Source organism: Gobius niger (genome assembly GCF_951799975.1).
Source record: "Gobius niger genome assembly, chromosome: 10".
Lineage (NCBI taxonomy): Eukaryota > Metazoa > Chordata > Actinopteri > Gobiiformes > Gobiidae > Gobius > Gobius niger.
The window spans coordinates 4637713-4660390 of NC_136861.1; the positions used below are offsets into that span (position 1 = coordinate 4637713).

The 22678-nt window shown below is 44.1% G+C and overlaps 2 protein-coding genes across 2 annotated transcripts; both read right to left on the reverse strand.

Annotated features, from left to right (window-relative positions):
- Positions 1-2017: 2017 nt before the first annotated feature.
- On the reverse strand, positions 2018-12896 carry LOC306969101 (uncharacterized protein; the record flags this gene model as incomplete). Its single annotated transcript, XM_079564703.1, has 6 exons — positions 2018-2950; positions 3074-3548; positions 6813-7066; positions 7285-7479; positions 11817-12311; positions 12498-12896. The coding sequence occupies 6 exons, from the start codon at positions 12894-12896 to the stop codon at positions 2018-2020; spliced, it is 2751 nt and encodes a 916-aa protein (XP_079420829.1).
- A 4923-nt stretch (positions 12897-17819) lies between these two features.
- Positions 17820-19346, reverse strand: LOC306969177 (E3 ubiquitin-protein ligase TRIM35-like; the record flags this gene model as incomplete). The annotated part of the gene is made up of 2 exons (XM_079564777.1): positions 17820-18761; positions 18885-19346. The coding sequence occupies 2 exons, from the start codon at positions 19344-19346 to the stop codon at positions 17820-17822; spliced, it is 1404 nt and encodes a 467-aa protein (XP_079420903.1).
- Between the last annotated feature and the right edge of the window lie 3332 nt (positions 19347-22678).

Below are 22678 nucleotides of genomic sequence, written 5' to 3' on the forward strand. Positions count from 1 at the left end.
CACTTTTTTGTCATTTTTTGTTTCTTTTTTGTCTTTTTTTGTCACTTTTTTGTTTTTTTTGTCACTTTTTGGTCGCTTTTTTAACGCTTTTTTTACCTTTTTTATCTTGTTTTTGTCACTTTTTTATCGCTCTTTCATTGCTTTTCTTTCTCATGGTTTTGTTGCTTTTTCATCCTCGTTTTTGTCCGTTTTTGTGGCTATTATGACCCTTTTTTCCTTTTAGATTTGGATAAAGCCAAACTGTGTGCTGGTTCCCGTGGGGGTTAAGAAGTGTGTCAGAGGAGTTTAAAGCACAAACCTCTGAAGTCCTGACCCTAAAGGGTTTTCTCTGTTTGCAGATAAACCAGCAGCTGAAGGCAGAGCTGAAGGTTGAATTCCCGCTCAAGGTTCACCATCATCGGACCGGCTCCGTGGACCTGCAGCAGATCATCCACAGGTCCGTCCTCTTCTTACTCGAACTATACAGACAATCTGACCTTTAAACAATGTGGTAGATCTGATCTCTTTATGTTAACCCCTTAACTCCCGCCTGAACCGAGCACATTTTCTCCAGTTTGGCTTTACCCCAGTCCAAAAGCTTCTGGAAAAAAGCTGTGAAAATAGCAACAAAACTGAGACGAAAACAATGATGGAAATGTGACAAAAAAGTGCCAAAAATTTCACAAAAAATTGACAAAAAATGTCATCAAAATGATGACCAAAAAAAATGACAAAAAAATGATGACAAAATGACAAAACATTTACAAAAAGTGACAAAAAATGGACGGAAAAATGACAAAAATGTGACAAAAAATGAAATAAAATGAAGAAGAAAAGTTACAAAATGAGTTGAAAACCCCCCAAAAAATGATGGAAAAAAAATCTGACGTGAGGAAAAAGATCCATTTAGATGAGTTTTGTAGATCTTAGCTTTCAAATGAGGCGTTACACTGGCCTACAGGATTTGGGTAAAGCTGAACTGGAGAAAATGTTCTCGGTTCAGGCGGGAGTTAAGAGGTTAAAGACTTGAAAATGAAGCTGTCATTTGAGTCGACAGTTTTGAAAATCTGAGAAAAATGTCATTTGCATAATAATTTGGAACTCAGTGTATTGTCTCGTTTAAACCACTTAAAGTTGACATTATTCGTCTGAAATCATTTTCCTTTGTGTAAATCATGGTGTTGACAGAGCTCTGTGTGTTTTTCAGCTGGAGGAGCTCGACCTCAAAGACTGTGAGTTTGTGCTGAGATAAAAGTCTGTGGAAATGTGGGGAAAGTCACTTCCACTGTGTTTTTCATCTTTTATTTGTGAAAATGAGCTGATTTCAGATTATTTATGTAATACATTTTTAGGAAAACAAGACTTTGTTTGTCATTTATTGAAGAGAATTGAGCTGCACAAACTTATTTAACCCCTTAACTCCCACCTGAACAGAGCACGTTTTCTCCAGTTTGGCTTTACCCCAATCCAAAAGCTTCTGGAAAAAAGCTGTGAAAATAGCGACAGAACTGAGACGAAAACAATGATGGAAATGTGACAAAAAACTGAGAAAAACATTGACTAAAAAGTGACGAAAAATTGATGAAAAATTGGCAAAAATATCACAAGAAATTGACAAGAATTTGATAAAAAATTGATGAAAAAATGTGATTAAAAAAGTGACCAAAAAATGACAAAAATGAGTTGAATACCCAACAAAAAAATGTTAAAAAAATTGCAAAAATGTGACAAAAAAATGACAAAAATGTGATGAAAAATTGACAAAAAAATGACAAAAATGTGATAAAAATTTGACAAATAAATTGATGATGATCTGATGTGACTTTATTGTTTAACGACATGAAGTGAAGATTCAGAATTTCAAACATCTACAGATTATTTTTTTTATTAAGAGACAAAAAGTTACAGATTTTCTTTGACGACGTGAATTTGCTTTTCCACTTTTCCTTTACGGAACTTGGAACAAAGGAACATTTGAAAGCGGTGGGTGAGGAACCTTTGTGGTTTAGTTCTGATCATTTTAACCTCTTTTAACCTTCTACACTGTTACTGTGATGCTCTTTGGTGAGATCTTCAGAGGAGCGTCACGTGTGAGTAAACCTGGAACGATCCAAGTGAAAGAGTCTGTGACTGTGTGAAGGTCTGTGTTTGTGTCGGGGTCAGTGAAGGTCAATGTGTTTGTGTCAAAGTCCAGCTTCACTCGAACTCTCTGCAGGTTCTTCACCGAGAGACGTTTAACCTGGTCTGGGTCAGAAAAGGCTGAATATTCACCGTCAGTGAAACGTATGAACCAATATCTAACCTCAGTGTCCGCTCCTCTCTGAACACGTCCAAACACACCCACATCCCAGCCCTTACCCCCGACCTCCACTTCCCAGCTGTGAGTCCCAGAGACAAACCTTTCTGATCCAAGTACAAAACCATCTTTAAGTCTCTCTGAGTTCTCTGGGACCTTCTGCTTCTCTCCTTTTCTCACTGAGATCAGATCTTCAGACAGAATGAGATCAGAGCCTGCAGTGTTTGGCTCCAGAACCACAGGGAAGAACTGCACCAGTTTCTTCATGTTTATCCAGATGTTGAAGCCCAGGTTTCCCAGATGTTTGGCCTGGTCTATCAGATCTGATCGTTCCATCTTTGGCTCCTCCACCAGGGGGCAGCGCTGCAGCCTCTCCTCTGCAGTCTTGTACTGGAGCAGGAAGGAGGCGTCTGCTGCTCTCAGCTGCTCCTCTGTCTCTGAGATGGTCTTGGACAGAGCCTCCATGTCTCTGCTCAGGGCGGCCATCTTGTCCTTCATGTCCTGGATCTTCTGCTCCTCTTCCTCCCTCAGAGCCTTCATCCTGGACTCTTCCTCGTCCCTCAGAAACTGGTGCAGTTTCTCAAACTCCGCTCTGATCTGTGTCTGTGTTTGTTTGGTCTGGAGTGAGATATGAGCCGCTGCTTCATCAAACTGTGCTCTGCTCTCATCCAGGACCTGAGGAGAAACATCAGAGTTATTTAGAGTCAGACTTCCCTTTCTGTAGCAGGACATGTTGATGTTCCTCTGAGCTCTGTGGACACGTTCTTCTGACTGGAACAGGAGGAGGAGGTCTCTTACCTTCAGTTTGTCCTGTAGAGGTTTGATGTTTCTCCTCAGCTGCTCTCTCAGGTCTGAGGCTGCCTCCTCGATGGGACTGAACCTGTGGTCTTTGTGAGTCCTGGAGTCTCTACAGACCAGACAGATCAGCTCCTGATGGTCCAGACAGAAGAGCTGCAGCTTCTGAGAGTGAAGGCTGCACTCGGGCTGCTGTGGAGATGGAGATGTTTGCTCTGCAGCTGGAGCAGTCTGCCCTTTCTCCTCTGTGAACGTCTCCACCAGGTTCTTCAGGGCCAGGTTTGTTGGTGGAGGACGCTTCGAGGACCTTCTCTTACAGAATGGACAGGTCTTCAGTGGTTTGTCCTCCCACCAGTTCTCCAAACAGACCTTACAGAAGCTGTGGCTGCAGGTCAGAAGAACAGGATCTCTGAAGAGCTCACAGCAGATGGGACAGCTCAGGTCCTGCTCCAGTCTGGACGCCATGTCGGAAAGAGCTCTGAAGATCAGACATAACAAAAGGACGAGTCAGATGGAGTGAAAGTCGTTATTAAAAGGTTTGGAAACGGAGAGTACATGTACTTTAGTAACGTTTTGAAGAACTTGTACTTCTTGAAGTAGTTTTATCAAACAGTACTTTTTACTTCTACTTGAGTAAAAATATAATGAAGTTTCTGTTTCTTAGTCGAGTAAAAATAATTGTTACTTTTTCCACTGTGAGTAAATCTTTAAGTGGTAAATTCTTCTTTTTGATCGATGAAGCAGATGTCGTTCAGAATATTTGAGTTTTTCTGTATTTTCTTGGATTTCTCTTTGGAAATATCACGATTTCCACAGGTTTTATGTTTCGTTCAAGGTTCAAGTTAATAATTGTCCTGAAGGGAATAATAACGGCGCAGGAATCCACACATGACACAGTAACAACTATTGTATTTAGAACAAGGATCCTCCGGTCACAGCCGTCATCAGTCCGGCTCTGAACAGCTGAGAGACGATTGTTTAATGTGAGAAACCCTTCAGACTCACCTCAGTCCAGGCTCCAGGTTTCACTCAGACGTTCGTGTCTGATCCGGGTTTCCTGGTTTGGGACGAGGCGTGTGCAAAGACTCTCATAAACTTCTGACGGAGGTTTTTAAAGACACAGGTCCTGATTCAACTCATCCTGTTTTAATGCTGTTTATTCAAGTTTCTATATGTTGTAGTTGGTTTCAGAGCAGTCATAAAGACACTGATATTGTTTCTCTAATTCTCAGGTCAAAGCTCAATAGCAGGTAAGTTGTTGCTTTATTGTGACGGTGAAAGTTGTGAAATGAGCTGTGAAGAACTGGGATGTTTGGAAAGTTAGAAATATGAAATTAAAAATGGCCCAGTTTTCTGGTTCTGTTCGGTGATGTTGCATTAGTATCTGAACAATAGGTCGATACAAACCCAGTGTCAGTTAACCTCTTAACTCCCGCCTGAACCGAGAGCATCCAGTTCAGCTTTACCCAAATCCTGTAGGCCAGTGTAACGCCTCATTTGAAAGCTAAGACCTACAAAACTCATCTAAATGGATCTTTTCCCTCACGTCATCAGATTTTTTTCCATCTTTTTTGGGGGGGTTTCAACTCATTTTTGCAACTTTTTTTGTCATTTTTTTGTCATTTTTTTGTCATTTTTTTGTCATTTTTTTGTCATTTTTTGTCACATTTGTTGTATTTTTGTTTGTATTTTTTGGGGGGGTTTTTGTCATTTTTTTGTCACATTTTTGTAATTTTTTTGTCACATTTTTTGTCATTTTTTGTCACTTTTTTGTAATTTTTTGTCATTTTTTTGTTTTTTTGTGTTTTTTTGTCATTTTTTTGTCATTTTTTCGTCACTTTTTTGTACTTTTTTCGTCACTTTTTTGTACTTTTTTCGTCACTTTTTTGTACTTTTTTGTAATTTTTTCGTCACATTTTTGTACTTTTTTCGTCACATTTTTTTCATTTTTTCGTCACTTTTTTGTCACATCTTCATCATTGTTTTTGTCTCAGTTTTGTCGCTATTTTCACACCTTTTTTCCAGAAGCTTTTGGATTGGGGTAAAGCCAAACTGGAGAAAATGTGCTCGGTTCAGGCGGGAGTTAAAGAGAAGAAACCTGGCCACGCCCTGCTCACCTGTCCGGGCCATATTGACAAGAATGAATATCTCAGTATTACTTACGGACTCCATAACGATGATGACGTGAGGAAGTGCAAACATCTTTCTTTACTTTGTCGCTCAAAAGGATAATTGTCCAGAACAGACGACAAAAACACTTTCAAAATTCCCCCATTTTACATTTTTGTTCCCAATTTCCCACCATTTTTTCCACTTGTTTCTCCCATTTCTCCAGATCTGGGCAGAGCAGCCGATATATTCACTCAAGTAAGAGTAACGTTACTTTGATCATTTATTCTATCCATCAAAATGAAGCATTTGCCGCTGAAATATTTACTCACAGTGGAAAAAGTAAGTAAGCAACAGATACTTCATTCTAAATTCACTCAAGTAGAAGTGAAAAGTATTGTGAGATAAAACTACTCTTAAGAAGTACAATATCTTCAAAAAGTTAAGTACATGCACTTGAGTTCATGTAGCTGAGTACTATCCGCCTCTGCATTTCTGCCCCATTCTCCGATTTATAGATATTTCGTCTTCAAGATAATATCGAAATATCACGACTAACTCTTAATATTAAACTTTAAACTATATATGAAACTCTTAATATTTGAATGTTTTTAAGAGTCAGTGTTAAATATGAACGGGATTATCACTTCCAGACTCCAGTAAAGGAGCGTAAGTGTCGTGGACTGTTGAGCTCGATTTCCTCCAGTTACTTCACATGCTGTAGCCATTGTTCACCAGCAGATGGCGCTGCTTCACTGAGGAAGTGATGGAGAAGGAAACAGCTGCAGATATTTTCTATACATTTCTCTGACTGTAAAAGTTAACTTCTTACCCCCGCCTTAATCAAGTCGGACAGAAATCTAACCGGCACCTGCGTCTGCAGTCGCCTGTAAAACTGCGTCCGTCTGGCTCATCTCGGACGAGAAAAAGTGCAATATTTTTACAATTATGTACATGTTATTTACAACATATACATTTTAAGATGTGAGTACAATTAATGAAGGTCTTAGAGTTGCCTTCTGTGCTCAGTAGTTAGAGTCTCGAACGTTTCACCTCTCATCCAAAAGGCTTCATCGGTGAACTCTGTTCAGCCCTCAGCCCAGATAAAGACCACAGCGGGGAGTTGGTCTTGGCCCGGCTCCTCCCCGAATCACCTCTACTCTCACCTGTGAGTAAACACCTTTGAAGTAGAGCATCTCTGACGACCTGCTCCCCCCAGAGGATCCATGTGTCCTGTCCTATTCACGGCTGTTCACTCTGATTACCTGCCTATTGTTCTGCTGTCGGCTGATGTCCCGCCTCATTGGACTGGCACTGCCCTGTCCCGTCTCATTGGACTGGCACTGCCCTGTCCCGTCTCATTGGACTGGCACTGCCCTGTCCCGTCTCATTGGACTGGCACTGCCCTGTCGGCTGACGTCCCGTCTCATTGGACTGGCACTGCCCTGTCCCGCCTCATTGGACTGGCACTGCCCTGTCCCGTCTCATTGGACTGGCACTGCCCTGTCCCGTCTCATTGGACTGGCACTGCCCTGTCGGCTGATGTCCCGTCTCATTGGACTGGCACTGCCCTGTCGGCTGACGTCCCGTCTCATTGGACTGGCACTGCCCTGTCCCGTCTCATTGGACTGGCACTGCCCTGTCCCGTCTCATTGGACTGGCACTGCCCTGTCGGCTGATGTCCCGTCTCATTGGACTGGCACTGCCCTGTCGGCTGATGTCCCGCCTCATTGGACTGGCACTGCCCTGTCGGCTGATGTCCCGCCTCATTGGACTGGCACTGCCCTGTCGGCTGATGTCCCGTCTCATTGGACTGGCACTGCCCTGTCGGCTGATGTCCCGCCTCATTGGACTGGCACTGCCCTGTCCCGCCTCATTGGACTGGCACTGCCCTGTCCCGTCTCATTGGACTGGCACTGCCCTGTCCCGCCTCATTGGACTGGCACTGCCCTGTCGGCTGATGTCCCGCCTCATTGGACTGGCACTGCCCTGTCCCGTCTCATTGGACTGGCACTGCCCTGTCCCGCCTCATTGGACTGGCACTGCCCTGTCGGCTGATGTCCCGCCTCATTGGACTGGCACTGCCCTGTCCCGTCTCATTGGACTGGCACTGCCCTGTCCCGTCTCATTGGACTGGCACTGCCCTGTCGGCTGATGTCCCGTCTCATTGGAGTGGCACTGCCCTGTCGGCTGATGTCCCGTCTCATTGGAGTGGCACTGCCCTGTCGGCTGATGTCCCGTCTCATTGGACTGGCACTGCCCTGTCGGCTGATGTCCCGTCTCATTGGACTGGCACTGCCCTGTCGGCGAAGGAGATTAGAGTAAAGTGGAGAAAGATTAAATCTGAAGACGACTCTAAGACCTTCATTGAAGATGGACAACTCCTGTACGACTGAGAGCTTACACAGACATGTGAGTAAAATTCTTTGTTCTGTGTTAATATGGAAACCTAAAAGTTTTGTATACAACATACGTGTTTACTTTTTTATACTGACGCGTATACGCGGCAAATTCCGGAATTTTAGACGGGAAAATGGTACAGTCTTTCAAAGTAAACTTCCGACACCCTGTCAAAATAAGTTTTCTGTTGATTTTTTGAAGTTTGAAGCATCCTTGTGTTTGGGATGGACAATGAAAAGTTGAATGTCGAAGTGGAGAAGTACAGCACACTTTACGATGCTCAACACAAATTTTACAAAGACAACGTGAAGAATATGCAGGCATGAGAAATGTTATTACTCACCCATTTTATAGGCAAAATGATCCCAAGTGATTTGGGGAAGAGCAGAGACACACACGTAGCTTTAGCTGCTTTGACGCCGTATGTGTAAATTTGCGCTTTCGAAAATGCGCGCGTATCACGCGTCGCGTATGTCACATTCAGTAATAGCTCCTGGTGTAAATTCGGCGTAAGGCTCAATGTGTCTAAAGTGTGAATCCAGAAATGGTGAACTCACTTTCTCTATCCTCATGTATCTCAGACATTGTGTCTGTTTTTTGTGAAATGTTTCACCACTAGACTTTTATCATCATGATTGTGACTGTTTGATCTGTGTTCTGAGATTCTAGTTTTTAAAGGTCTGGTTGTATATATACAGTGTATATATACTAACTCTTCCTCACCCTCCGCGGGCGGTCTCTTTTTCCTCCTGCTCGGGTCCTCTACCAGAGGCCTGGGAGCTTTAGGGTTCTGCGCAGTATCTTTGCTGTTCCTAGAACTGCACTTTTCTGGACCGAGATGTCTGATGTATTTCCTGGGATCTGCTGGAGCCACTCCTCCAGTTTGGGGGTCACTGCCCCGAGTGCCCCAACGACCACGGGCACCACTGATGCCTTCACCCTCCAGGTTTTCTCCAGCTCTTCTCTGAGCCCCTGGTATTTCTCTAGTTTCTCGTGTTCCTTTTTCCTGATGTTGTATATATATATATATATATATATATATATATATATAGCCCACAGGGACATTTCATTTCAGCATATATGTCACATTGTTTGTATTGCAGGAAATCACACAGTGAAGTTGCGCTGAGTGCAGTGACCACATCGATAGTTTCCTTGTGGTATTTGCTGTAGAAAGTGCGGCTGATGTTATTTAAGTTGGGCGGTCTTTTCAAAACAAAGCGGGGCGGTTCCAAGAGCTCCTTTAGATTTGCATCAGATTGTATGATGTACCAGTACTTCCTGATAGTGTGTTCCAATTCTTTGCTGAGAGGTGAATATTGAACAACGCGATCGACTCTGATGGTGTTTTGTTCTTTGTGTTGTGTTGAAGACACTCCTGTTGTGAGACAGAGTTGAACTTGTTCCGTGCCGTGGTGATCCCTTCGTCCTTATATTATCTTTTTTGGAAACGTTTGGATATCATAGTCTGAGTCTGCACTGCAGATCCCCCGGATCTGATTGAATTGGGAGATTGGTAGGCTCTTTTTCAAGTGTGCTGGATGATATGAGTGTCCATGTAAGATTGAATTTCTGTCAGTACTCTTTCTGTATAGATCAGATGACAGTTTGTTGCATTTTTTATTAATCAGTATGTCTAAGAAATGTATTTTATTGCAATCATATTCCATAGTGAATCTAAGGTGATAAAGTGAGTTTATAAATTCATGAAATGACCTCAGTTGATCTGTTGTGCCCTTCCAGATAAAGAAACATCATTGTTTCTGATTAGAGATGTTCATGAAGTGTGGATTCTGATTCTCATTGAAGATAATGTTGTGTTCAAAGTGTCCACAGTGGAGAGATGCAAAGCTCAGGGCCGTCTTGGAGCCCATGCTTGTGCCGGACATCTGTAGATAAAAATCAGATTGAACGCCCTTTGTCCTGTTGTATGACCCACTTCTTAACAAAAACAAACATGCAACACAACTGAAATAAATCACAGCAAACCATATCAACCATGCAAACAAAAAGTTCAAGAAAAAAACTAAAATTATAATGGCCATGGGCCCACATATGCACGAATAATGTCAATGAAACCACATCTACATAAAGAACCGTTAAACAATGATCACACACTGAGCCGGGCTGGTTGATTTTGAAGTTTATTGCTCACATTTCATCTACAACAGGTAATAGTTGCATCCAACAGATCAGTTTGTGGATGCAAAACAACTTTCTCCAACTAAACTCAGACAAAACTGAGATCATTGTTTTTGGCGCACAGGCACAAAGACAGAGTGTTATCAGTCACCTTGAGTCTCTCTCTCTAAAACCAAAAAATCAGGTTAGAAATCTAGGAGTGATCATGGACTCAGACCTGAACTTAAACAGCCACATCAAAGCAATAACATCAGCAGCTTTTTACCATTTGAAAAACATTGCTAAGATCAGAGGAATAGTGTCAAAACCAGACTTAGAGAGACTTATCCATGCATTTGTCTCCAGCAGATTAGATACTCTAACGACTCACTGGCCTCTCTAAACGAGCTGTCAGAGCTACAGTACATCCAGAACGCTGCTGCTCGAGTCCTGACAAGAACCAGGAAATACGACCATATTAGTCCAGTGCTCCGGTCTCTGCACTGGCTTCCTGTCACTCAGAGAATAGACTTTAAAATAGCTCTGCTTGTGTACAAGTCTTTTCATGGTTTAGCTCCAAAGTACATCTCTGACATGTTAGAGCCGTATGAACCATCTCGGGCCCTGAGAACTTCAGGGAGGGGCCTCCTGGTGGTTCCCAGAGTCAATAATAAACACGGTGAGGCTGCATTTCAGTTTCATGCAGCTAAAATCTGGAACAGTCTTCACGAGGATGTGAGACAGGCCTCAACTCTGACAATGTTCAAATCCAGGCTGAAAACAGTTCTTTTTACCAATGCATATGACTGAAAGTATTTTATCTGCACTCTCGCCTTTTACTGTAATTGATTAATTCTATGTTGATGTTTTTATTGATTCTATTTGTTTTCAACTGTGAAGCACTTTGAATTGCCTTGTGTATGAATTGTGCTCTACAAATAAACTTGCCTTGCCTTGCCTTGCCTTGCCTAGTTGATCAGTTTTCTCAGCAGCGAGCTCGCATCGACTCTGTATTATGCACTAATAATGTCAATGAAGCTGGTAACTACATAGAGCAGCCTTTATAAAGATCACTGAGACGGGCTGGACACATTTGTGGTTTATTGTAGACTTTTAATCAATGAGCTGTAGGTGATTGTAACATGCTAACCGGGCTAAGCCAAGCCACTGGTACAAAATCTGTCCCTCTATTCAAGCGTATGGGGGTTAAATACTGGGAGATCCAGGTGCTGTCCATGGGGGTATAGTTAAAGAGTCACAGGACATGGCAGTAGCAAAGAGCGACTGGTTAGCCCCAAAACAGCAGTTATTTTTCAGGCAAAAGCTCCTTCAAAGATGCGGCTGATCTGCAGAACAAACTCTGAGCTGACGTTCGCCAGAGACGCCAGAGCGTCTTGACGTTCAGTGACGTTTGTAACAAACGCCTGACTTCAATAAGCACAGGCGTCCAACTAGGGGCTTTAGGCGCCATTTTGAAGCCTGAGAAGCTTACGGTCTGAATGCTCCATAAGCCCTGGCTCAGACCTGCTGCAGACCACACTCTGCCATCTCTAATATTTACAAACGTTTTACTTTGGATTTAAGTTATAGTCTTGCTTCACTTTAAGAAAACAGCTGCATTTGCACTTCAGCGCAAATGCAGCTGTTTTTGGACTCACTGTGGGTCATATGTTGTTCGGAACCCAGCCCTAACTGTCTTTCGTAAGATCTTCAGAGGAGCATCATATGTGCTGAAAAAGGGAAGGATCTTAGTGAAAGAGTCTGTGACTGTGTGAAGGTCTGTGTTTGTGTCGGGGTCAGTGAAGGTCACTGTTTTTGAGTTAAAGTCCAGCTTCACTTGAACTCTCTGCTGGTTCTTCACTGAGAGAGGTTTAAATGGGCCTGAGTCAGAGACGGCTGAATATTCACCATCAGTGAAACGTATGAACCAAAGTTCACACTCAGTGTCTGCTAATCTCTGAACAAGTCCACACACACCCACAGACCAGTCCTTTCCTGCCCCGACCTCCACTTCCCAGCTGTGAGTCCCAGAGACCAAACCTTCTGATCCAAATAGAGAGCAATCTCTAAGTCTCCCTAAGTTCTTTGGGACCTTCTGCTTCTTTCCTTTTCTCACTGAGGTCAGATCTTCAGACAGAATGAGATCAGAGTCTGCAGAGTTTGGATCCAGAACCACAAGGAAAAACTGCACCAGTTTCTTCATGTTGATCCAGATGTTGAAGCCCAGGTTTCCCAGATGTTTGGCCTGGTCTATCAGAGCTTCGTCTTTCATCTGTGGCTCCTCCACCAGGAGGCAGCGCTGCAGCCTCTCCTCTGCAGTCTTGTACTGGAGCAGGAAGGAGGCGTCTGCTGCTCTCAGCTGCTCCTCTGTCTCTGAGATGGTCTTGGACAGAGCCTCCATGTCTCTGCTCAGGGCGGCCATCTTGTCCTTCATGTCCTGGATCTTCTGCTTCTCTTCCTCCCTCAGAGCCTTCATCCTGGACTCTTCCTCGTCCCTCAGAAACTGGTGCAGTTTCTCAAACTCCGCTCTGATCTGTGTCTGTGTTTGTTTGGTCTGGAGTGAGATATGAGCCGCTGCTTCATCAAACTGTGCTCTGCTCTCATCCAGGACCTGAGGAGAAACATCAGAGTTATTTAGAGTCAGACTTCCCTTTCTGTAGCAGGACATGTTGATGTTCCTCTGAGCTCTGTGGACACGTTCTTCTGACTGGAGCAGGAGGAGGAGGTCTCTTACCTTCAGTTTGTCCTGTAGAGGTTTGATGTTTCTCCTCAGCTGCTCTCTCAGGTCTGGGGCTGCCTCCTCGATGGGTCTGAACCTGTGGTCTTTGTGAGTCCTGGAGTCTCTACAGACCAGACAGATCAGCTCCTGATGGTCCAGACAGAAGAGCCGCAGCTTCTCAGAGTGAAGGCTGCACTCGGGCTGCTGTGGAGATGGAGATGTTTGCTCTGCAGCTGGAGCAGTCTGCCCTTTCTCCTCTGTGAACGTCTCCACCAGGTTCTTCAGGACCAGGTTCTTTGGAGGATTATCCCTGGAGGACCTTCTCTTACAGACTGGACAGGTCTTCAGTAGTTTGTCCTCCCACCAGTTCTCCAAACAGACCTTACAGAAGCTGTGGCTGCAGGTCAGAACCACAGGATCTCTGAAGAGCTCACAGCAGATGGGACAGCTCAGGTCCTGCTCCAGTCTGGACGCCATGTCGGAAAGAGCTCTGAAGATCAGAAATAACAAAAGGACGAGTCAGATGGAGTGAAAGTCGTTATTAAAAGGTTTGGAAACGGAGAAAGTCACGACAATTTGAAACGGAAAACTCTAAACTGAGGAACTTCTGGGTCCAAACTGTTGGACAAACACAGCAAAAAAACACAACTTTATCTGAATCTCCTGCTGAAAGAACAGTTTGTAAATTCCCTCCTGCTCAGTGGGCGGCTGTGGTGACACGGCAAACCAAACAACGGGAAAAAGTCCACCAGAAAAACAGCCTTTACTTCAGCCATGAGGGGGCAGCACACACACGGGTTTAGCACAGATGCTGGAGCGAGTCATGACCAGAAGGTCGGGGGTTCGAATCCCAACTCCTAAAGGTGCACACTGTGGTTGTGTCCTTGGGCAAGACACTTCCCCCTCCTCACCTCCAGTGTCTGTGTATATTTGAATGGGTGAGTGGTTCCTCACTGTAAAGCGCTTTGGGCCGAATGAAAGTAGAAAAGTGCAAATAAGTTGAGACCATTTACCATTTAAGAGCAAAATATACTTATTTACACTAAAGTTACAAAACATTCAGTGGGAAAAGCAGATAATTCTGTAAAATCATCAGATAAACAGTTTGGTTTTTACTTCCTCTTTCACTGTCGACTTCCGTGTCTGCTGCTCACACGGGAAGGTCTGATTCTCTTTGTTCTGCAGACGAGTTCATTCATGTTGTAACAGGAAGAGATTCTAATGTGTTTGACTGAAGACAAACAGTAGAATCAGAATCAGATGCCCTTCCCTGTTTCAGCTGTAAACCTGTGTCAGAGTCTCTCCCTGAACACGATCTCACTTCCTGTTCTCTGACTCTGTGGATCTGTGACTCTCAGCTCTATTTAAACCCCATTAATGTGAGAAACCCTTCAGACTCACCTCAGTCCAGGCTCCACAGTTTCACACAGACGTTTGTGGTCGAAGCAGCAGCTCTGTGTCTCAGGCGGCTGTTTCCTGCTGTGGGACAAGAGCCGTTTCTCAATCTGTGGCTGTTTCCCAAAGCCGAGGTGCCTTGCCTTGCCTTGCCTTGCCTTGCCTTGCCTTGCCTTGCCTTGCCTTGCCTTGCCTTGCCTCGCCTTGCCTCGCCTTGCCTTGCCTTGCTGTTGAAGGCGGTGCCTCCAAACTCACTTCCTTCAGTCCAAGGCTTTGGTCCAAAAAGAGCATCTAATGGAAGACGCTTCAGAGATACAGGAAGTGACATCACAGAATCAAAAAAGGAAGTGATGTTTCATCCGGGGAGGGGGGAGGGTCTGCTGAGGAGGGGGAGACTCTGTGGGGCTGGGGGCGACAGTATAATTATATTTTAGTAACTAATAATAAACACATAAAAAGCAGTCAGAGATGATGAACCCGATCTGAAAATACACAATAAAAATATAAGTTCCTTTTATATCAATGAAATGAAATGAAAACAAATCATGTCCTTTGCTCCAGGAAACACTGACATTTGCTTTAATGTTTGAATCAAATCAGGCCTATTTACATTTCAAGTTAACAAAAGACATTTTTATGAACAAAAAGAATATTTTTTATTATTTAACTAAAAAGAGAAAAACCTAAAATTAATTATTTGACCAAATCTTGACAAAAATATTTCCTTTTTTGTAAACAGTCAAATGGACACTGGCTGCAGAGCAATGGAACGAGTCAAAGTTTGTATTTTGTTGTTAAAAAGTGTAATTAAAGTGCTTTAAGTCACACCAGCACCACCTTTATTTCTTCCTTGTGTTATTGAGAGCCGAGGTGCATTATGGGTGATTTTGGCTGGAGCAAGGCAGTGACGGCTACACTGATGTGTCCTTGGGCTGCGTCTGAAACCGTCACATTATCGCCTCTATGTCCGAACCCGAGCTCCTGACCCTTGACCTTTCATGGGGTCGACTGTTAGATCTGTGCAGAGAGTGAACTAGAGCTTCAGCAGCTTTTGCCCAGTTGGACCGTCCTTACCCAGGGGAAGGGGAAGTGACATCACCAACAGCTGCTGTTCTTCTTCTTTAAGGTTATTGGCAGACTGCAGGCAAACAAAAGCACATGTCGCCCCCTACTGTCCTGCATATGCAACAACATAGTGTCCAAACAAAGACATTTAAGGAGAAAAAAAAAAAAAATGAGCCTCACATTTCCCTTTAGTGCTATATTATCTCCACAGCTGTTTGATAAAGCTGCCGTAGCAAATGATCCATGTGGCTGAAGTGTCGATTAAGTGAAAGCAAAAGCACAAACTGCTTCGAGTAAGACATTTACTGAGGCCTCTCTTTAACACAGGGGTTCACAAACTTTTTTTTTCTGGGACCCCAAACATTGACATGTAAACGACTCGGGACCCCCATTGTATCAAGTTATTGCCTCTTTTGCTACTAGAGGGAAGACAAATGTTTTTAAATGAAGTTAATATGTATTTAATCAGTTTATTTGGAAGATTTCAATGGATTTCACAAATGATATGCAATTTTACACTCAAAATATATTAAAAACAGTAGCACTTTTCTTTTTATTTCATCCTGAAATCATCTGGGGACCCCCACCCAAAGCCTCACGACCCCCCGAGGGGTCCCGAGCCCCACTTTAGGAACCACTGCTTTAACACACTGACAGGTGACGACAACGTGTAATTTGTCACTTTTATAAAGTTTGGCTTGTGCAGAATCTTATTCCATATTTTTTTTTAATTATCAAATGTGCTCCTGTCATTCAATGAATCGGGGGGGCGGGGGGATTGGTGCAGTGGCTTATGGGATGGCACGTAGCTCCTTATTGTAGTAAGGTGGGGTAGGTGTCCCTGCGTTAAGCCAATGGCACGTAGGGGGCGCACTATAAAAGGGGCCTCTTCCCCATCACCTGCCCTCTCACCTCTCTGACGTCACACCTGCTGCGGGGCTTCGCTAGCGGCTAGTCTGGGGTTGCTTGGTTGTGCGTCGTGTCGGGAGCGTCAAGCCGGCGACGTAGGCTTAAGGCCGTCAACTTTGTATGCAACTTCCATGCCTCGATGATAAGCGTGGTGTTCGCAGCTTGTGTCTTGTCATGCGGGTGCGTTGTCTAAGTTCCTGCTGTTCACATAGCGCTGCTGATGCCGGTCCGAGTGGGGCCGTATAGCTGGACGTGGTCCGGGGTCTGCGGGCTCGTAGGGTGTCTCGCTTTGCTTTCGCTACCTGGTAGGATCTTTGTTTTGTTTTGTTTTTGTCAGCTGTAAAATGTATTCTGTACTCATGTTAAATGTAATTGCAGGGTCTTGGCAGCACCATCATGCCTCCCCTGCCTGTATGTCTGTCAACTTGTTCATCTCTGTACGTCCTGGATTCTCCGCTTTTAAAGAACGAAATATCTAAAATGGACTTTTTAAGAAACCAAACTTAACTTTTATAATAAAACAGAACATGCTTTTGTAAATCATTTGCCTCTGCCCGGTCCTTTTTAACGAACTTGTGTGCCTTAGACTTGTTTTAAGGTATTTCCCAGTTACACTGGGTGGCGTTGTGGCAACATATTTATTTTATTTATTTTATAGTAACCTCCACTCTGCTACATTATCACCGGTTAGTTAGCATTAGAGGTCCCTATGTTAAAGTGGCTATGATAGTTAGCATTGAGGCTCCTCCCCCTAACTCCTTTCTAACTGACAGACCAATTCGGACGCTTCTTATCATGAGTTACTCTTTACTTGTACTCGAGTAAATACATGGGCTTCAGCTCCCTCAGATACTTGGAGGTGGAGCTGGAGTGTGAGAGCCTCTGATCTCTTGGTCTTGATCATAGAGTCATGTGTCGAGTTCAAACTGGATGAAACTAATTCTTAGAAACGTCGACATTAAGACAAAAAGTCTGGATCCGTTAATGACGAGGTAATGGAGTCTTTGTGGAAAATAGAAAAAGTCTTTATTGTTTTAGGAGCAAAAAACACAAAGAAACATAACAGAATAAACAGTGACAGACTCTCATTATGACCTGGTCCAGTTAAACATCAAAATATCTTCATGTTGATAAAGTGTAGATTTAAATCAAAACAGATCGACAGTGAAAAGACTCGGGAGGAACTGAGTTTTAGTGGAGGCAATTTGAGCTCTGACTGTTTTGATTAAAGAGAGAGGACAGTAACATGGAGCTGTAGGTTCTATGTCACGGAGTGGATGGCGTTTTTGAAAGTGCGCTTTGTGTTTTTAACTTGTGTTTTTTTACCTCGTTGCTTTGACTACCTCAACACATGACTTGGCTGTCCAATGCCCAGGGGTGCGTAATCAACACACCTGTTGGTGGCGGGACGGGAGAAAAGGCTGGATAAAAGGGGAGACGAAGAGGGCAACGGGGGGGGACAGAACTACAGAAAGAACGTGGGCCTGTGGCGGACGCCGTAGGGGCACGAGGAGATACAGGACGAGCAGATAAGTCTGGACGGAGGAAGACTGAACCTATGGTGGTGACGGGGCGACCGCGTGAAGACGTAAGGCGAGGACAGAGCGACCCGATGCGGACACGGGGCAGGGCATCAGGAGCCAGTACAATGACGCGTGGTGTGGGTGGGTTGCCTTCTCTGATGGCCCCTCTTGTGCTGTTTGTGCAGGTGACCCTAAGGCGTGGACCCGGACAGCTCCAGGACCCAGAGAGCTCCCCACCAGTCAGCCTTGCTCCTGCCCCTTGAAGAAGGGGACTGCGTGAGTGCCTCCACGACGACCCCATAGCTTTTCATCGTTTTACCTTAATTATTTTTAGTCCAAACATCCATATTTTTATAACTCTATTAATAAATTGTAAAGACCTTTTAAATGTATTTGTCTTTATTGGTTGCACTACCCCACGGCTCTCATTACAAACATAGTTCAGTAATAACTTTTCTCATCGGCCATGCCAATTTCGAACTTACAATAAACCTCAAACCTGTGACATCTACACTGTTACTGTGATGCTCTTTGGCGAGATCTTCAGAGGAGCATCATATGTGTATAAAAATGGAAAGATCTCAGTGAAAGAGTCTGTGACTGTGTGAAGGTCTGTGTTTGTGTCGGGGTCAGTGAAGGTCAATGTGTTTGTGTCAAAGTCCAGCTTCACTTGAACTCTCTGCAGGTTCTTCACTGAGAGAGCCAGATCTGGGGCCAGGGATTTGGTAGAAACAGCGAAGTATTTACCTTCAGTGAATTGTATGAACCAAGATCCTCTAACCTCAGTGTCCGCTCCTCTCTGAACATGTCCACTCACACCCACAGACCAGACCTGACCCCTGACCTCCACTTCCCAGCTGTGAGTCCCAGAGACAAAACTTTCTGATCCACGAAAATAGCCATCACTAAGTCTCCCAGGGTTTTCTGGGACCTTCTGTCTCTCTCTTGCTCTCCCTGAGGTCAGATCTTCAGACAGAATGAGATCAGAGCCTGCAGAGTTTGGATCCAGAACCACAGGGAAGAACTGCACCAGTTTCTTCATGTTCATCCAGATGTTGAAGCCCAGGTTTCCCAGATGTTTGACCTGGTCTATCAGATCTTCGTCTTCCATCTGTGGCTCCTCCACCAGGGGGCAGCGCTGCAGCCTCTCCTCTGCAGTCTTGTACTGGAGCAGGAAGGAGGCGTCTGCTGCTCTCAGCTGCTCCTCTGTCTCTGAGATGGTCTTGGACAGAGCCTCCATGTCTCTGCTCAGGGCGGCCATCTTGTCCTTCATGTTCTGGATCTTCTGCTCCTCTTCCTCCCTCAGAGCCTTCATCCTGGACTCTTCCTCGTCCCTCAGAAACTGGTGCAGTTTCTCAAACTCCGCTCTGATCTGTGTCTGTGTTTGTTTGGTCTGGAGTGAGATATGAGCCGCTGCTTCATCAAACTGTGCTCTGCTCTCATCCAGGACCTGAGGAGAAACATCAGAGTTATTTAGAGTCAGACTTCCCTTTCTGTAGCAGGACATGTTGATGTTCCTCTGAGCTCTGTGGACACGTTCTTCTGACTGGAACAGGAGGACGAGGTCTCTTACCTTCAGTTTGTCCTGTAGAGGTTTGATGTTTCTCCTCAGCTGCTCTCTCAGGTCTGAGGCTGCCTCCTCGATGGGACTGAACCTGTGGTCTTTGTGAGTCCTGGAGTCTCTACAGACCAGACAGATCAGCTCCTGATGGTCCAGACAGAAGAGCCGCAGCTTCTCAGAGTGAAGTCTGCACTCGGGCTCCTGTGAAGATGGAGATGTTTGCTCTGCAGCTGGAGCAGTCTGCCCTTTCTCCTCTGTGAACGTCTCCACCAGGTTCTTCAGGACCAGGTTCTTTGGAGGATTATCCCTGGAGGACCTTCTCTTACAGACTGGACAGGTCTTCAGTAGTTTGTCCTCCCACCAGTTCTCCAAACAGACCTTACAGAAGCTGTGGCTGCAGGTCAGAACCACAGGATCTCTGAAGAGCTCACAGCAGATGGGACAGCTCAGGTGCTGCTCCAGTCTGGACGCCATGTCGGAAAGAGCTCTGAAGATCAGAAATAACAAAAGGACGAGTCAGATGGAGTGAAAGTCGTTATTAAAAGGTTTGGAAATTAGGGATGTCATAAAGCGGAGCCCCTCTCCCTCTACTAAGGACTTGTTCTCCACCCGTCTCACCCGCAAAGGGGACCCTACGCACCCATCACACAGTCTGTTCAAAGTGATGCCTTCAGGGAGGAGACTGCGGGATCCACGGGCCAGCTCCAGTCGACTGAAGAACAGGAAGCTGAACTCCCTGCCTTCCCTGTGCTCCCACCCCTCTCTCCCCACTCCACAATCAAGGATGAGAGAAATATAATTTCAAATCATTCACAAATAAAAAGTCTTTGAATCTTTTGAAAAGTTCCTTGTTTTCATGCAGAGCTGTCATTTAGCTTTCACGGGGAGTCGGAAGGAAAAATCCAATAGTGGTTTTGAGAGTGCTCGTAGGTGCGCACTTTATGCCAGTATCGGGTATCGGGCCGATACCACACGCTTGTACTCATACTCACACTCATTCATCAGGTCGCGATACCAGAAACCGATACCACTTGACGTGTGGCCGGTGCTTCTAAAGGACGCAGCTCTCTAAAAAAATCCAAAATAAAGACATACAGCATGTTTATATTGAGCCACAATGAGCAAAACAATGAAAATGCTGAAGCTACTGGATAAGTTACTATAAACACAGGAGAAAATCCACACGGAGCTGAAGTGAAGGAGAAAAGAGACCATTTATCTGCAGTCATAAGTCACATCTCAATACTATTGTTAAATACAAATATATAAACGAATAAAGCACAAGCATTGAGGAGCTTTAGGACATGAGAACCACAAACCAACCCGACAGCTCCGCTCCTCTGACAGCCACCAACTCCTGGTCCCCAAGACAAAGCTCCGCACTAAGGGAGATAGGGCGTCCCAGGCAGCTGCTCCTCGACTGTGGAACGCCCTCCCCAACCATCTGAGGGCACCACAGTCTATCGAGGTTTTTAAAAGTAAACTGAAGACCCACTTATTTTGGGCGCCTTTTTCTTAGTATGTTTATTTTGTGTTTTTAACTGATAATATTCCTCGTGTTTTTACTATTGATATGTTCTGTTTTGCTTGTTTTTTGTGTCAATTGTAGCACTTTGAGATGTGTTCTTCATATGTAAAGTGCAATACAAATAAAATGTATTATTATTATTATTATTATGAGCAGCTGTTCGGTCTATGATGGACAGAGCAATAAAAAAAAGGAATAATATTGAATGAAAAATGAATGTAAATGAGTAAATTAACTAATTACAAACCAATCAGCTGTGAAAAAGTCCGTCTATAAACCGTCGATTCACTTCAAAAAGCCTGTTGAAGAAAATGCCTTGTACTCGTATCGGTATTCGGTATCGGCAAGTACTTCAATCAAAGTACTCGTATCGGTTTTAGACAAAGTGGTACAAATACAAATACTAGTACAAATACAGTGTGTGCTTGCGCCTGTTCTGAACTTATTTATCAGGAACACAATAAAGCAGCCGAGATCACTAAACTTTTCCCAGGTCATTTTGATCTTTTCCTCTCGATGTCCTGCAACATGACGCAAAAAAATAAATGACTGAGTACCATAATGTATCCCCTTGATTTTAAGAAAGTAACTCTATTCTAAATACCCTCAAACGAAAGAGTGACTGTACCTGAATGCACGTATTCTCAATACTGTAACTACTGCCCAACACTAGTTAGAACTAATATCTAGTATAATGTTAATCTTTATTCATTCAAAGTATGAGGCAAAGCACAGTCCACTCAGTCCCACTGGCAGAGAAGTGAAACCATGAAAACATTTTAATAAATCCCTTTGCACCAAACCAGTGGACAGGGGCGGGTCAAAGCAGTTCATCTACAGCTGGAGCCAAAGGTGCGATCTACAGTTTATTATATCTCTGCCCTGGACCCTTTTTCAGATCAGTGACAGAGTCTGTGTGGCTGCAGATCATTCACAGCGCTGTTTCATCACGTTTTAAACCAAAGGCTAAACTTAAAGTGCATCTTATGACACATTAGACATCATTTTTGTTAAAACATAGTTAAGATGTTGCTAAAGATTTGTTTAGTTTGACCATCTTTGTGATGTTTATAGTTTCACTTCCTTATTGGACACTGACAGGAAGTGAGTCATGAGCATCTGGCCGCTGTCAGTGGAGAGTCACGTGATTAGTGGAGATCCAGACCTCCACAGGAAGTTCTGTCAGCTACACTTTTTCCCCCGCAACGTTCATTGTAGTTAATCTCAATAAAACGCCTTTCGTACACTCCGCTATCCTTAGGTTTAGTGTTAGCTTGGATTAGTTTAAGTGTTGTCCTGCAGACGTGACGTTAGTTCCTGTGGAAAAGTGGAGCTCCACTGACCTCGTGCCTCTGATAGTCATAGATGTACATAAAGCCTAGATGCGTTAAAGGGATATTTCAGGATTTTTGACATAGGGCTTCATTTCCTAGTTATCCAGAGTGTTGCTGGTACCTGGAGATATGTTTTTTTTTGTAATTCATGCAGTTCTTATATTTGAAGAGTTTCGTGGCGCTAGGCTAATGCTAGGCTAGTGCATGTCTATGGTATCAGCTAGCCTGCATTAAAAACTCCACAGAGCACCTGAGGCAAATCACTTATAACACCAGACTAACCATATAAATGTCTGTGTCCATAGAATCATTTAAAATACCTTATATTTGAGCAGCATCAGCTTCGTGGTTGTATAAGCTACGCAGCGGCGGAGTGATCTGCGAGAAAATAGTCCCTCAAAATGCGATCATTCATGTGATGCAGGTCAGTTATATTCCCAACATGATTCTATGGACACAGACATGTATATGGTTAGTCTGGCGTTATAAGTGATTTGCCTCAGGTGCTCTGTGGAGCGGGTCACACTGTTTTTAATGCAGGCTAGCTGATACCATAGCCTTGCACTAGCCTTGCATTAGCCTAGCGCCACGAAACTCTTCAAACATATGAAATATCTCCAGGTACCAGCAACACTCTGGATAACTAGGAAATGAAGCCCTATGTCAAAAATCCTGTAATATCCCTTTAAGGCAGAGTCACTTCCGGCAAAACTGGCGGCCATCTTGCCACAGGGAAGCTTTCTGGCGAGCTCGAGTGAGTGAGTGATCAGCACCAACACAAATCCTCATATCTCACTCAAATCTTCACGGATTTACAAACGGTTTGGTTTCTTACAAACGTTATTAACGTGACTATAATTCTGAATGGAACATGTTGAAATAAAGATTTTCTTTTTTATACATGTTGTGGCAGGGACAGGTGTGATCAGGTGATCACATGAGGC